The sequence below is a fragment of the Bidens hawaiensis genome, unplaced genomic scaffold, assembly GCF_021521415.1.
Source record: "Bidens hawaiensis isolate Kalapana, Puna unplaced genomic scaffold, B.hawaiensis_p1.1 tig00018412_1, whole genome shotgun sequence".
NCBI lineage: Eukaryota > Viridiplantae > Streptophyta > Magnoliopsida > Asterales > Asteraceae > Bidens > Bidens hawaiensis.
The window spans coordinates 144,565-161,178 of record NW_027492777.1 but is presented as its reverse complement, the minus strand read 5'-3'; the positions used below and the strand labels follow the sequence as shown (position 1 = coordinate 161,178).

General features: G+C 36.0%; 1 protein-coding gene across 1 annotated transcript; it reads right to left on the bottom strand.

Moving 5' to 3' along the window:
* Positions 1 to 871: 871 nt before the first annotated feature.
* LOC143555906 (pyruvate decarboxylase 2-like) lies at positions 872 to 9,274 on the bottom strand. Its single transcript, XM_077045372.1, has 6 exons — positions 8,834 to 9,274; positions 2,344 to 2,507; positions 1,614 to 2,264; positions 1,409 to 1,526; positions 1,135 to 1,323; positions 872 to 1,053 (listed from the first exon to the last, which is right to left on the bottom strand). Exons 1-6 carry the CDS (start codon positions 9,272 to 9,274, stop codon positions 883 to 885), a joined length of 1,734 nt encoding a protein of 577 aa, XP_076901487.1. The 3' UTR covers positions 872 to 882.
* Positions 9,275 to 16,614: the final 7,340 nt, after the last annotated feature.

Below are 16,614 nucleotides of genomic sequence, written 5' to 3'. Positions count from 1 at the left end.
GTGTGACAATCAAAAATACCTATTGTGAAGAAGGAGCTGACAATGATTGTTGATATTTTGATAAATAGAATAGAAGATTAAAGAATATGGAGATAGTGTTTTTTTGTGAAAATTAGGGCATGGCATGTAACTTATGTGAAGTATATTTGGAATCGATCGAACCGATGTGTGTGATTATTTTAATTTAAGTTTGAAGGATAAATTCTAAAAGTTAAATATAATTTAATTTAATTTTGAATTTGAATTGGTTTATTAGTAAAAATTATGAAAATGCATGCTATTTATGAAATAATAGCATGTGAGCGGACTAGTTTGTCACCGCCCTCATGGCTCATTCTCAAAAAATGCCTGTTATACGTTTGGTTTACAGGCGGAGTCACCTAAGTACTAGACCCTACCCATGATGAGCTCTCTCTTAGTCTCTTATTTACACGCGACGTGACATGATCATCCGTTATCATAAATATGTATTATATGTGTTTAAGGGGAGAGCTTAATTATGTCGTTTTCAACCCAAAATCTATGTCATATGCACACGTCAAAATATCTTTTCCTTTTTCAATCATAAACATTTTACTTTAGTAAATTATCAAGCTTTTTTGTCATATTTGTACCTTGTATAGGATATTAGTACAAACGTATGGCATTTTAAGTTTTAAGTAAACTTGAATCACTATATTATTTATTGAATAATTAACAAATATATATACAAGCACATTATAATTAGCAAAATACCGCAATACTAGCTTTTATTATAATATGAATGAAAGATACTTATTTATTACATATACTTTGTAATAAGGTCACCGAACAAATTCTAGATGATTTGAAAACCATAATAGCAGAATATCATAGGCAAAACTCAAAAAAAAAAAAAAACTTTTACTGAGGGTTCGGAGGACGGCTGTTAGCAGCCGAAACTCTAGAACCCCACTCGAGCAACTCTTTGCTCGTGTCATCCTTGTGAGCAACCACTTCAATGAAACAGAAACAATCCTTCTTATCTCCGGTTGCAGTCTCTATTGCTTCAATAAGATCTTCTTCACAAACCACCTTCAAAATTTCAACAACTTAATGCTTAACAATTATGCACCAGTGATATTTATAAATAAACAAGTTAAATAACTGTTTTACCTTGGTAGTCCAACATTTACCCTCACCATTGTGGATTGCATCAACCAAACCCGTGTAGTTCCAGTTCTTGATCACATTGTAAGGCCCATCATGGATTTCAACTTCGATGGTGTAACCGCCGTTGTTGATCAGGAAGATGATTGAATTCTGTCCACATCGAAGCATTGTGGACACGTCTTGGGCCATAACCTATAATATTATCAATCGATAAAAACGAATCAGTTTTATAAAATCTTGATTTAGATTAACAAGATTATGGTTAAGTTGTATGTGCTAGAAAACTGCCATCACCAATGCAAGCTATCACCCTTTTATCAGTAGCAGCCTGTGCATAACCAAGAGTAGCACCAACAGACCATCCTATCGAACCATATTGCATCTGGAATTCGTACCTACAATAACCATTTTCAAAAATCAAAACGTCAAAACGTGTATGTGTAACATAACTTAATACTAATAACTTAATAAGTAATACTTACCCACATCCTTTTGGTAATTTTAATTTCTGGCAATTGAACCATGAGTCACCTGTTTCAGCAATAACAGCAGTGTCACTAGACAACATCTTCTGGATGTGTTCAAACAGAACATTAACCCTTAACGGCTCTCTAGGAGTACATTTCCGAGGATGCCCTTCAGGAACAAAGATCCTATGATAATTTTCATAAGCAGTGGTGTTTTTCTTAAGCTTTTTGGCTAAAGCTTGCAAGAAATCCTTCATCAGAACGCAACCAAAAGTTGGCCCGTTTCCAACTATGACCCGATCGGGGTGAACAATAAGCGCTTTCTCCTTTTTGAGAAGAAGAGAGTAACCAACAGAGCTGTAGTCATTGAATATAGGACCTGCAAAGATATAAGCATCCGCTGATTCGACAATTTCCGCACAAAATGCTGTGCTTACAGCACCCCAATATGTCCCAATGAAGTGAGGATGGTGCTCGGGTACTAGCCCTTTCCCTGCTGGTGTAACCGCAAGAGCGTAACCAGAAGCATCTGCCAAGTCAACAAACGCGTCGCTTGCACGTGACACACGAAGTTTCGGTCCACCAACCATTACAGGCTTGATTGCTTTGTTCAAAAACTCTGCTGCAGCCTCAACAGCTGCTTCCAAACCCATCTTATTACTCAGCCTATATAAACAAACCTCATAAGCTCAAAGCATGTATAAATGTATAATAAATCACACGCATAACATAATATATTACATACTTTGGGGCTAAAGAAAATGGAACCGGTTCTCGGCTAAACGTAGGATGAGGAATTGCAGCCAAATTACAGGCTATGCTGATGTAAACAGGCTTGCTCTCTTTCAGAGCAGTCGAGATCGCGTTATCGATCAGTTCATGTGCATCTTCCAAGTTATTCACCACAGCCTACATTAATAAAAACTTAACAAGTTAAGCTAGATAACAAATTATCAATGCAATATTACTGTTATTAGATTTATACTATGCACACCTAGAAATCTGTCTAGTATCAAATATTTAGTAAACTTTACATTATTTAATAGAACCTGCTAATCAATATTGAAAAGTATTTTTTAAATATTATAGATTATTATATAGATAGATAAATATATGTGGCCGGTGATGTTAAATGTTTTTTCTCTATATATGTAAATAACTAGTTTCTTTTATCCCGCGCGTTGCGCTAAGCAACTGGTAAAATTCCAACGTTAGTAAAACCTGAGCGCTACGACGGTGAGTCAACGTGAATTCGGTCGGTATCGATTACGTTCGTTACGCTATAGACACAGCTGGTAAAATTGTTGAAACCAAAAAAACTAATTCATCAAATTAACATATAAAAAAATAAAACAGTTAAAATAATGTTTATTTGGTCGGCAAACCCGAGCAATGGTAAAATCCAAGTTGTCGGTCTCAGGCATTGAGACGGTAACTCGACACAAATTCGGCCGATTTTGATTATTTTGATTTTGGTACTAGAGCTAAAAAATGAAAAATTATATATATAACAATTGAGGTGGACCTATGGCCCGGGGAGGGGTCAGTCGGTAAACTTGCACATTGATAAAACTAGTTCGTTGAGTCCGTTGAGACGGCGAGTTTACGTGAACTAAAAAATAAAACAAAACTGTTAGTGTAATCTCGCGTAAGTGCGGGGACCTAGTTGTCGTACTTACAAACCTAGGGGGTTTTTGAGTTAGTTTTTCTCCTATTCTTGTCTAACAAGTAATTTTATGGTTATAAATAGGGGTTATTTGTAATCAAGTAATCACAACAACTTATTAATCAATACAATAAAGGTTTAGACTTGAATCTTATTGTCTTCGATGGCATCAGAGCTTAAGTATCGATCAACAAGTTCTGGCGACGCAAGGCATCTCCGATCGTAGGGTAGTCCGGCGAGGAAGGCAATCTGGTTGCAAGATCTCAGCACGGGTTCTAAGATCGATCGAAGATCAAGAGCGGCTACCGGAAAGAAAGATTCGGTGGTCATCTATTTTCCGTCAAGGTTTGCGTTGGTCTCCGGCGAAGGTGAATAAGGACGGTGGGTTTCTAGAACATTGATTCGATCTTGAACAAGGCCGACAGGTTTTTAGAACATCTAATTACCGGCGACCAATTATTTTGGTTCACGTTAGAGAAACTTTGTTAAGTTGGTGTTGGTGTAAAGAATACGTAGCAGGGAAGTTAAGTTTATGAATCTTTTAATTGGTTTCTTTTATTTTGGTCATAGAAGACTTGAGGCTTCGAGAAGGATTAGTTTTTTTTTATTTGAAGTTCTGGCCTTTTGTGAATAAATGAAGATTTGCACAGAAGGCTACGAAAGAAATAAAATATTCATTCTTATATTTAAAGAATTAAAGTTTCTTCTGTATACGAGATCTTTTTCGCCGAACAAATTTTGGTTCAAGAAATTGAATCAAGGTTTGGTCTGAAGTACCAAGGAATAAGAAAAGATGGGTGATCAACCAAATAATCAAGTCGTAGGGTCAAATAATCAAGTCGGTTTTCCCAAAGAACCGAGTTCCCTCTCGATTCAGTTTCCGATTCTTACGTCCACCAATTACACAATTTGGACAGTAAAAATCAAGGTCATCTTCAAGGTTCAAGGGTTGTTGGAGGCTATCGAACCAAGAACGGGAACGGTTGTTGACCCGAAGATAGATGGGTTGGCGATCGTGTATCTTTATCAAGGCATGTCGGAGGCTTTGGTGATGCAAGTGGCTCACCTTTCCACCGCTAAAGAGATATGGGATGCACTTAAGACTCATTTCGTTGGGGTTGATAGGGTTCGAGAAGCACGAATCGAGTCTCTTCAACATGAGTTCGATGTATTCAAGATGAAAGAAACGGATACGATTGATGACTTCTCGACCAAGATTAGCCAAATAGCTTCCAAAGCAAGCAATCTTGGAGAACCATTTGAAGAGAAGACCCCTGTGAGAAAGCTTTTAAAGTCCGTTCCAAGAAAGAGGTATATAGCGATTGTTGCTACTATTGAACAGTTTGCCGATATAAAGACCATGACGTTCCATGAAGCCGTTGGACGCCTAAAAGCGTTCGAGGAACGATCTGGAGATGAAGACAAACTTGTGTCCGGTAAACAAGAACAACTCCTATATACATATGAAGAATGGAAAGCTAAAAGCAATCAAGAAAGGCGTCATGGGAAAGGCAAGATGGGAACCGAATCAAGTCAAAAGAACAAGGGAAAGGGTAAGGTTGTGGATCGGGAAAAGAAAGAACCCCGAGTGAAGAAGGATCGGTCAAAGATTAAATGTTATCGGTGTGATGAACTAGGACACTTTGCCATGTCATGTCCTAACCGAAACAAGGAGATTAACAATCAAAGTAACCTCACTCAAGATGGCGGACCGGTTCTAAACATGATGACAGTAGCTCGGAGTAAGGAAGATGTCGTTTTTCTAAAAGAAGGCCGGGTTGATCCAAAGCAATATGCTTCAACCCCATGTGATAAAAACACATGGATTCTTGATAACGGGGCGAGTAACAACATGACGGGAAATCCTGAATGGTTTTCTAACATCGATCGTAACAAGACCGGTAAAGTAAGTTTCGGTGATGGTTCGTGTGTCGAAATCGAAGGTCGGGGCACGATAGTAGTTGAAGGTCAAAGGGGAGAACAACGAGCATTGAGTGACGTTTACTTTATTCCATCTCTCAAAAATAATATTATAAGTCTCGGGCAATTAGACGAAGGAGGATGCAAGATCGGGATCCAAGACGGTATCTTATGGATATTCGAACAAGATGGAAGACTTCTAATCAAGGTACCGCGTTCCTTCAACCGGATTTATAAAATTAATTTAAAGGTTGTGTTTCCGGTTTGCTTACAAGTCAATTTGCATAATGTTGCATGGATATGGCATGCTCGATTGGGGCATTTGAATTTCGATGCCCTTCGGGGTCTCTGAAACTCGCGGATGGAGTGCCAAGAATCGAACACCCGATGCAAATTTGTGAAGCATGTATGCTAGGCAAACAAACAAGATCAGATATCCCAAAAGAATCTAATTATTGTGCAAAGGTACCGCTCGAGCTCGTTTATGCCGATGTTTGTGGCGCGATTACTCCCGAGACACATGGTGGCAACCGATACTTTTTACTTGTTGTTGACGACTACACCCGCTATATGTGGGTTTTCACGATAAAGACGAAAGACCAAGTTGCGGGTTTACTCATTGATTTCGTTAAAAGGGTGGAAAATGAAACGGGCAAGAAACTCAAAACCATATGAACCGACAACGGGGGTGAGTTTACATCCCATGTGTTGGAAGATTACTTATCAAGTATAGGTGTGGCACATCAGTTTACGGCCCCGTACACCCCACATCAAAACAGAGTGGTTGAAAGAAGAAACCGAACCATACTTGGTACGACTCGAAGTTTGTTAAAGGCGATGTCACTACCACAAGATCTATGGGGAGAAGCGGTTCATCACTCGATTTATTTACTAAACCGGTCACCAACAAAATCTTTGAAGGATTCGACTCCGTACGAGCGTTTTAAAGGAAGAAAACCGAACCTTTCACACGTTAAAGTATTCAGATGCACGGGGTATGTAAAAGTCCTTGGTACCGGTCAAAAGAAATTGGACGACCGAAGCATTGTGATGATTCACTTAGGTACTCAACCTGGAACAAAAGCCTACCATATGTTTGATCCGATCAAAAGACGAGTACACGTTACGCGGGATGTCAAGTTTGACGAGTGTAAAAGGCACGCGTGGGCCGATCTTGACAAACAAGAGGCCGAAAAGGGTCCTGAATGGACTGAGTTTATTGTTAGGTGCGATATTGAACCCGAATCGGAGCAGGTGACATCCGGGTTTGACATCGGGTCCGTAGACCGTCATGATACCGGTGAGTTGGTTCGTATTAGAAACGGAAGTGAGTCGTCAAATTCAGAAGGTGGCAGCCCACCCGTAAGCCCGACTAGACACGACACTAGCCTAAACAAAGAACCGTTACAAGTAATTCAACCGCGTCGAACTACTCGAAAGACGGTTTTACCCAAGAAATTTAGCGACTTTCTGGTTGAAGGTATACCGACACCCGCCGAGCAAGACCCGACAATCGACGAGGTAAATCTCCTATTATTAATCGATGATGAACCGGTAAATTTTCGTGAAGCGAATAACGAAAAACATTGGAGAAAAGCAATGGAAGCGGAGATCGAGTCGATAGAAAGAAACAAGACATGGCGGTTAGTCGAAGCACCACCCAAAGTAAAACCGATAGGTTTAAAGTGGGTCTATAAAATTAAAAGAGATGAAGCCGGGAAAATAACCAAGTACAAGGCCCGACTCGTAGCTAAGGGGTATGTTCAGAAATGGGATCGATTTCGAAGAGGTGTTCGCACCAGTAGCGAGAATCGAAACCGTTCGACTTTTACTCGCGTTAGCAGCAACCGGAGGTTGGGAAGTTCATCACTTGGATGTAAAATCCGCGTTTCTTCATGGTGATTTAAAAGAAGACATGTATGTGTTTCAACCGGATGGGTTCGTTAAAAAAGGTGAAGAAAGAAAAGTGTACAAGTTGGCTAAAACGTTATACGGTCTACGCCAAGCTCCAAGGGCGTGGAATACTAAACTAGACGGGTCGTTAAAGGAACTCGGTTTCACTCGATGTAAGCAAGAACAAGCGGTTTACAAAAGGTGTTCCGGTCAAAGGCTACTACTCGTTGAAGTTTACGTTGATGATTTGATAGTCACGGGTACAAGTGTGCAAGAAATTTCAAATTTCAAAAGACAAATGGAGTCAAGGTTCGAGATGAGTGACCTCGGGTTGTTGCATTACTATCTCGGGATCGAAGTGAAGCAAAGTGATCGTGGGATAACGTTAAAGCAAAGCGGTTATGCAACGAAGATCCTAAAAGAAGCAAATCTTTGGGAGTGCAACTCAACTCAATTTCCTATGGAACCAGGCTTAAAGTTGTCAAAGGAAGATGAAAATCTGAAGGTAGATCCGACTGGTTATAGAAAGATAATCGGAAGCTTGCGGTATTTAACTCATACGAGACCCGATTTGAGCTACTCGGTTGGTTATGCGAGTCGATTCATGCAATCACCAACTCAAGCTCATGCTCAAGCAGTTAAATATATTCTCCGATATCTAAGAGGTACACTAGACTTTGGTATTACTTACTCGAGAGGCGGAAACAGTATGTTGCACGTGTATAGTGATAGTAGTCATACGAGTGGATATGGATGATGGTCGGAGCACCTCAGGTTTGATTTTCTACTATGGTACATCACCGATATCATGGGTTTCACAGAAACAAGGAACGGTGGCGTTATCATCATGTGAGGCTGAATTTATGGCAGCTACATCGGCTGCATGTCAAGCCTAATGGCTTCGGGGTTTGTTGTCAGAGATGACTGGAGAAAAGGAGGAGATTGTGACGTTGAAGGTGGATAATTCATCGGCTATTGCCTTGATGAAGAACCCGGTTTTTCACGGGAGAGGCAAGCACATCAACACATGTTACCATTTCATTCGGGAGTGCATCGAGAGATAACAAATCAAGGTGGAGCATGTCAGTGGAGATTTACAAAGAGCAGACATCCTTACAAAAGTGTTGCCACGGTTGAAGTTTAACGAGATGCGAAGCTTCATCGGTGTCACAAGATTAGGAGGTGATTGTTAGTGTAATCTTGCGTAAGTGCGGGGACCTAGTTGTCGTAATTACAAACCTATGGGGTTTTTGAGTTAGTTTTTCTCCTATTCTTGTCTAACAAGTAATTGTATGGTTATAAATAGGGGTTATTTGTAATCAAGTAATCACAACAACTTATTAATCAATGCAATAAAGATTTAGACTTGAATCTTATTGTCTTCAAAAACAAAAAAAAATGACATCCGTTTCTATTACGTTCGTTTTGGTAATGTAATTAAACTATAACAAAACAAAAAATAATATATAAAAAAATTCATGTACTAATATGGTGCCGCCAAGTGTTCTATAGGACACTTGGGGCACCAAAGTTATTTATACACAGTAATAGTAGTAATAATAATGTTTTTTTTAAGTTCCACTATCGAAACAAACGTAAACAAAACCAATAACGGAGTAACATAACAAGCGTAACCGAAACCAAAGGAATTTGTAACCACAATAGTCTTGTGTTTACCGCAAATGCCAACCGAATGTACGTTAATGTACATACAAAACTAGTTTAATTAAACATTTATATATACGTATATATATACCTGATTGCAAGTGACAGTCTGAAAGCAACAAAGCTCCTGACTAAAATCGGGCAATCCAATCGTATGATGGAGAACTCTATTAGTCCCATAATCATTCGAATTCGGTCCACCAACAATACACACAACCGGCAAGTTCTCACTGTAAGCACCAGCAATAGCGTTGAGCACACTAAGTCCACCAACAGTGAATGTAACAACACATGCACCAACGCCACGTGACCTAGCGTAACCGTCTGCAGCGTATCCGGCATTGAGCTCGTTGCAGCAGCCAATGAGGTTGAGTCCAGGCTCAGCAATGAGATGGTCGAGCAACGTCAGGTTAAAGTCACCGGGAACTGAAAACACGTCGGACACGCCGATCTCGACCAGACGGCGTGCCAGGTGGCGTCCGAGTGTACCGTTGGGAGTGGTGACGTCAGAAGCAACGGTTTTGGTATCCATAATATTATTATTTTTTGACTTAAAATGATGTATTTATGGTGGGAGTGTTTGCGTGTAGGAGGGGATAAACTAGTTTTGGAATGTTATAAAATAAGGAAGTTATTAAATTATCGGTATATTCATAAACATATACTTTGATTTGATTTTATTTTTTTAACAAAAGTTAAGAGATTTTTAAAATATTTATAACAAAATAGTGAAATTATTCAATATTAAAATTTAAGTGGGTATAGACATGAGAGTAATGGTTAAAAGTTCAAACTTAAAATCATAAGATCTCATATTTAAAATCAGACTTAAAGAGGTTTTCTCATATTAAGGGTTTCACTCAAATATTGAAGGAAAATTTAAACGCTTTTCAAATATAATAAAAATACACAGGTGGTAAAAGAAATAGTAGAGCGTTAATAAAAATATAAAAGTTTTTCACACACTAGATTTTTATCTGTAAAAGAGTTCTTGAATTTTTATTTTTTTTAAATTAACCTTTTTTTATTTTCAGAATATGATAATAAAGCTTTTGACAGCTAAAATATTTTGTTTTTAAGATTTCCAATGATTAAAGAAATCTTTAAATTTTGGATATATGAGCATCCACGATAATGACTACGAAAAACTCCAAAAAAAACATGCATAGTCACGGAACATCATAAAAATATCAATTTTTTTAAACTCTCATAACCCATCCAATAAAAAAATTTAAAAACACTAAAATACATTATCATCCTCACCAACCACAAAAAGGGTCCATCTCCATCTCATTTTTTCTAGTTCTTATCCATGATCTTTTTTAAAAATGTGTCCAAAACTTTTTGTCCGTAATAAATAAAAACCGATGACATGTAAAAACACCAAAAAGCAACCCTTAAAAATGCCTTAATTATTGTGTATGCTCTAAGGTTTTGCATATTCTCACAAGATACGTTATAGCTAAATTATTACCGCTAAATACTTTTTGTATATTTTTTTTTAAGTTTTCAAATGTTTTTAAAAATTCTTTAAATTTTGGATAAAAGGTTTTGCATATTCTCACCAAGTCACAAGACACGATATAACTAAAATTATCTTTTAAAATGTGTTAAAAAAACAATTTTTTTCAACTAAATATCTTAGATTAAAACAAGGTAAGATAGGTAGGTGTTGCATATCATTCGGGTAAGAAAATTTTACATAGGTGTAGACATGTAGTTTATCATTTTCGAGTATAACAACTAATAGTATTCGCAATGCATTTGGTTCACGAATGGTGCCACCAGAGCCATCAGACATTTAGACCTAATCCCATTGATGACCTCTCTCTGACTATCTCCTTCCCACAAGCATTCTTGATTCATTATTTTCTTGGTGGAGAGTGACCCGAATTCAAAATTGGATTTCCAATTCCAGGCCCAAGCGAAACTCGGCCCAGATGTGAGAAACCATTTTGATAAGGATCTGTGTCTGTCCAACAGACAAGGTTTTCTAGGCCCAAACGAAATCATAGCCCAATACCCCATATATTACTATCGTCAACTCACCGCTACAACTAAAGGAGTTTGAGAAGGAACCGGTAATTTCGGCTTGTTAGTTTGTTAAAAGTTATTTTTTAGAATCTCCAAGTACATTTCTTACAATTTTAATTTTTATATAAATTTACTAGCCTTTGAACCCATGTATTACACGGGATTTGTTAAATGGCGAAAATATATAAGTTCTATTATTTGAAAAAAAAAACAAAAGTAAAGGTAAAAATAAATTAAATAAATCAGGTATGATATTTTAATTGTGATTCTTAAAATATTTCTCATGATTGAAATTGCGTGTAGCTTAATACCATATAATAAATCTAAAAGATTCATTGATGGTGATAAACCGAGTTGTTATAAATGCAAGGTCCTACATAGGCCTTTGAGGCTATATTAGTTTTTATCGAAGTACCATTTTTTTAAATGACTTGCAGGTATTCGATGATTGTCTCGGGTCAAATCAGAATAAAACATGTGATACAGCTGTAGTCGAAATGCGACAAACACAATTCGGTAATAGGATTGCATGTCCGAAAGGTGTCTTCACATTAAGCGCAACATGTGAAACAAATTTTGTATATAAAGAAGTATTTCAAATTTGTAATCATCATTTTAAGATCTCATTTAAAATGTAAACTAATGTATTAGACAAAGTAAACGATTATGAATTATAAATTTTTCACGTTTCACGACTTATAAAATATATATTTTCCATGATGATTAATATGCATATAGACAATTATCTTGAGTATAATGTCATCAAATTACATATATACACACCTAAATATATATTTTCTGCAATGTTGAAAAACCACAACCAAACCAATAATTGATTTCATTTAGCATAAACTCTTCTTGAATGGTGATTATAAACGTGACATTTATACATCTTTAAATGATTAATAAAATCCATCTAACTATGTTATAACTCAATTGACAAAATGGTTTTGACTAATGGATAGTTATGATGAATTAGATGAGAGATTATGAATAATGATGAAAAATTATGCTCAGAGTGAATGTAGGCTTGACACTTAAGCATCAACATTTTCTTTTATTAGTAGAGTAACATTGTCACACCCTCAAAATCCACTAACGGAGCTTTACCGTCAGAGGGTGTAAACTAACAGGATCGGAATCATTAGTTATAATCAAACATGATGTTCAAAGTTTTCAAATCACAAAACCTTAAGTTAAATAAGTGCGGAAGCGTAAATCATAACCAAGGGTTGCGTCACACAGGACGACTTAAAACCAAATAAATAAAAGTTCAAAACAAGTTTTTAAAATGATGGTGTTCAACGAATGCATGATCCTATACCGCGCGCCCGCCTCGGCTACCTGAGAATAACATACTAAAAGTGTCAACACAGGGTTGGTGAGTTCACAAGTTTATATAAATAAAGCGTTTGCGTTTGCGTTTACGTTTTGCGTTTGCGTTTGCGTTACCAGATAGTGTTAAGTCAATTATATATCAATAGGTAGCTGTATAAAACAAGTATTTACTAAGTGTTCGACACCGAAGCTGACTGTTTATCATATGCCTTGCCACCATGTTAACCACGACCATGGTAACGTGTTAGCCAAGATTACACCCACTCGACCTACAGTCGAGTTTAGAGTTGGGTGGGGTTTGTCAAACCCAGTAGTACTACTCAACAGTGACTCGCTATTATACAAATACTAAACGGTTCGATGTTATGAAGGACTTTAGTTGGTTTGTTTGCCACTTAGCCTTACAAGTGATATATAACTAATAACAAATTCTAAAGCGTTTGGAGTATGTTATCTCCCCCAAGTAAAAAGCGTTTAAAAGAGTAAAAGGGGAACGTGAAACTCACTGTTTGCGAAGAATTCAAAAACAAATCCGAGAGATGCGCGTCAAAGAAAATCCTCACTAGTGCTCTAAAACAAAAATGAGTTTCTCTAAGTATTTAAACTATTATTGAGTCTCTAGACTCGGCACATAATACCTATGCATGAGATACGTTTCGTGTTTCGTTTGTGAATTATGTATGACTCGACAAACACATTGGTGACACGTTACATGTGTATACAACTACTTAAGCATCAAATACCAAAATTGTACATTACTAGTAAATTATCTCCCCACAAGGGCAATTTAGTCAAAACATGGCAATTATCTATTAACAAACACGTTTCATGTATTTTCACATAGTTCAGCAGCTAGTTTTATCAAGACAGATTTCTACTTGAAAGATTACTCTATTCAACAGATCATAACATATCAATTAATTCACCAAAAATCGTCACAAAAGGACACATGAGCTAGGTTTCCAGAACTATTTTTATTGTATTTTTATTCCACATAGATTTCTCACAATGATCAAAACATTACAGTAAACTCACAGCAGCCAAAATCATGCGCAACAGAATGTTATTTGTTATTCCCGTTAAATGGTAATTCCAATCAATCCAAGACCAATTGGGTTAGCTTCTTAACTCAAAATGTTAACTTCCAGAAGTGGAACCAACCCATTTGGTCTTGTAGTTTATGAGATATGATAATTTCAAAATAGCCTAACATCAGACCCCACAATTCAGACTTGCACTACAGTTTTGTAAAATAATAAAAGTTAACTTTTACACGTTCAAAAATTACAAATTTGGACTTTTTAGAAACTAGACTCAACCTAGTACACTGTAGTATTAATAATTTCGACCAATTACCACATTAACATCCAGTTACAGTCGTCTAAACATCAAATCAACAATCTGTCCAGTACCAGTTTACATCAAAACTCAACATAACAACAATCTATGAACCATAACCCATGCATATAACACTCTAGACACAATATTTACCAACCATGCATATCAATTTTACGTTACACACATAGTTAGGGTTTTACTTGAAAGTTTAAAATCAAAGAACAAGTAATTAACAAGCAATTAGTTATCAATTCACTAGCAATTCATCATCAAACATACAATCAAACCCTAACTCATCTTAATCATCACTTTCAAGAATCTAGGGTTTTGATTAACCCATTCAATATCAAAATTAAACACATAGAATGCATAGAGAAGTAGTTAATTACCTATTAGCACCTTAATTCTTCAACAAAGGCTTGAAAAATCCTTGTATGTGTGTGTGTATGTTTACAGCAGCCAAGAAGAGAGGGAGGGGGGGCGATCGGTCTAGGGAAAGGGTAGGGGGATTAGGGTTTTGTTATTATTTAATAATAATTATGTTACACAATGGCCCCTCTACTTCTAGTTATTAAATTTCTAGTGTAAACAATTAGTTCTTGCTTCTTGTGTTTAGCATTCCACCTAACATATCAAGTAACATATATGTTAACACATAATTATCACGTATTTATTGTTTTGATGTTTGTCGTTTGTTCACCAATGGTTTGAGTCGACTCGTGTGCGTTTCGGTGAAATCCCGAAAGACTACATGTGTAGTGATTGTCAAGCGTCATTTAAAACCCTAGTTTAAATGTAATGAGATGTGCGTTATAGTTCTAGTGATCTTAAGTTTGAATTGACGGAGTTTGGATTAACGGAGTTAACCTGAAATTGACGAGTGTCACAAACATAAGATTTGTTTTGTTGAAATCGATTATGTAATAAATGTTTATGAAAGACCCCCCCCCCTTTCCAAATTTGAGTTTCAGATTTATAACTTTTTAGCAAAAATTTGAATTACAGGACTCTATTTTTTTTTGGTATAACTGATCATGGTTTCAATGTTTAAAAGTTTTTTTAGAATGATTACGTTTAGAAAAATAAATAAAGATACAAAACTAATAATCACGTTAGTTGGAAATTTAAGTTAAATTGCATAATTAAAAATTTATATATATGAAATGAGAAGTCTCGCATAATTTAAACTGAATTTACAAGTTCTAATTCTTATAACATTTGTTGACATATTATATTTTAGGCTTTGGATTGTTGCTAATAGTCATTAATTTGTGCATTATATATTGAGATGTAACTCATGGGTCAAACCATTTTCACTCATGATCCATGGATAACATGGATAAAGGAGAAGAGATATTAGAAGATTAGCAGGGAATTTTAATCTAGGAATAAATGTGGTTATGACACATAGGCATCATTATTTTTATTTATTAGTATAATAAGATAAGATTACCCAACAAACTTAAAGATATAAAAAGTAAAAAAAATTACTGGATTAGTACATTCCTCTGACATCAAAGAAAAAACTATGGGTGTGGTTTGAGTAAACACATGTGTATCTTTCTGGTAATTGGATTGAATATCATTAATATCATACCTATCTCATACCTATGTAATGTTTTAAAACTAATCTAATACCAGAATGTTGGTCCTTAATATTTCGAGTTTCAGATTTATCAGTCTAATCGAGGATCGTTTGCGACCCTAAGTGAATTTACATCGTATTAAAAATTTCTTTTAAATAATAATTAAGACATTGAAGACTTGGGAGTAAGATTTGAAGAATCTTTGTGATCACCGTACCCTATTCTATGAAAGAAGGGGGTTTGTTTTTCAAACGAACTGTTTGTTTTATATTATCAAGTTGGGGACTGCATTATATTTTTAGGGCTATGTTTTTTTTGTCTTCTTTCTCAATAACGTAATCCAGTTTTATGGGGACATTTAATTATTAAAGACTTTTGGTTTAGAGAGAGTGATTAATCGGTTTGGACTAATAAAGTTTCATTATTTACTACAAAAAGTGGTCGTCTTGAAAACAAATACGAGGACATTGTATTTTTCTAGGACCAATGAGTTTGCATTTACGTTTGCTTAATTAGCTCAACAATGATAATAGATAATTAGGGACCGTAATAAGTCGAGTTTGGGATGGGTTTCGCTACTCATATTTACATAATTTCGGATCAATAATATCATAATCAACTACAAATTACGATAATTAGTCTAAATATTACAATTCTTGTTACATAGCATAATCAACTAAGAAACTAAAACGATAAAATATGTATTATATCAATTTAAAATTTACATAATGACCTAAACCGACACAATTTCACGCAACAAATAATTTGTCTTTCTTTGAAGGGCGCGTATCGATTTTCAGATCAATTCTTGAATATTTGATGTAACTTGGAAAGATTTCATCATTCTACATCAACCAATAACCAAAAGACAAATTCTCAATGTACATATTCTCGAATATGTGATGTAACTTAAAGATTTCGTTGTAATAGAATCATTTTTTAAATGCATAAACCAATAACCAAAAGACAAATTCTCAATGTACATATTCTTTAGTTTTTAACTTTTAACCGTTTGTTTGAAAAGTATTTCTTTCTGTGAAAAATGAAAACTTGATGAAAGTTTGAAATGCTTATTTCTACAGTGTGTGATATTGTGAATTTGGATTAACGTTGTATAAAAGTTTCTTTCTTTCTTCTTCTTTTTTTTTAATCTTTAATTACTGCTTAATTATAAAGTTGTATCAACATGTGGTTTGGAGAATCCCCGCTTATATCATAGTGGTAAGAGGCTTAGTTTCTCTAGTGAGACTCAAGTTCGATCCTCACTTGTGTCACTTTTGGTGGATTATGGTAATGAAGGATTTTAGCTAGGCCTTGCAAGGTTCTCAGCTCGAATCCCAAGCTCACCCAGGTTTTTGTCCCACTATGTGTTACGGCAGAGACATCTGCTTTTCTGGTGCCACAACGACTGTTAAGTGGTAGCCAGCGGTAAGGTTTTCAGGATGAATGCCTGAGCCAAACACTAAAGTCAGTGTGAACTTAGTTAGGTTAACATCGTCTTACCAGAGTGAACAATGTGGCTCTTTAAATTTGGGAAGTGTGGTGACCTAACAAATAAGAAAGTCGTTCCAGAAAG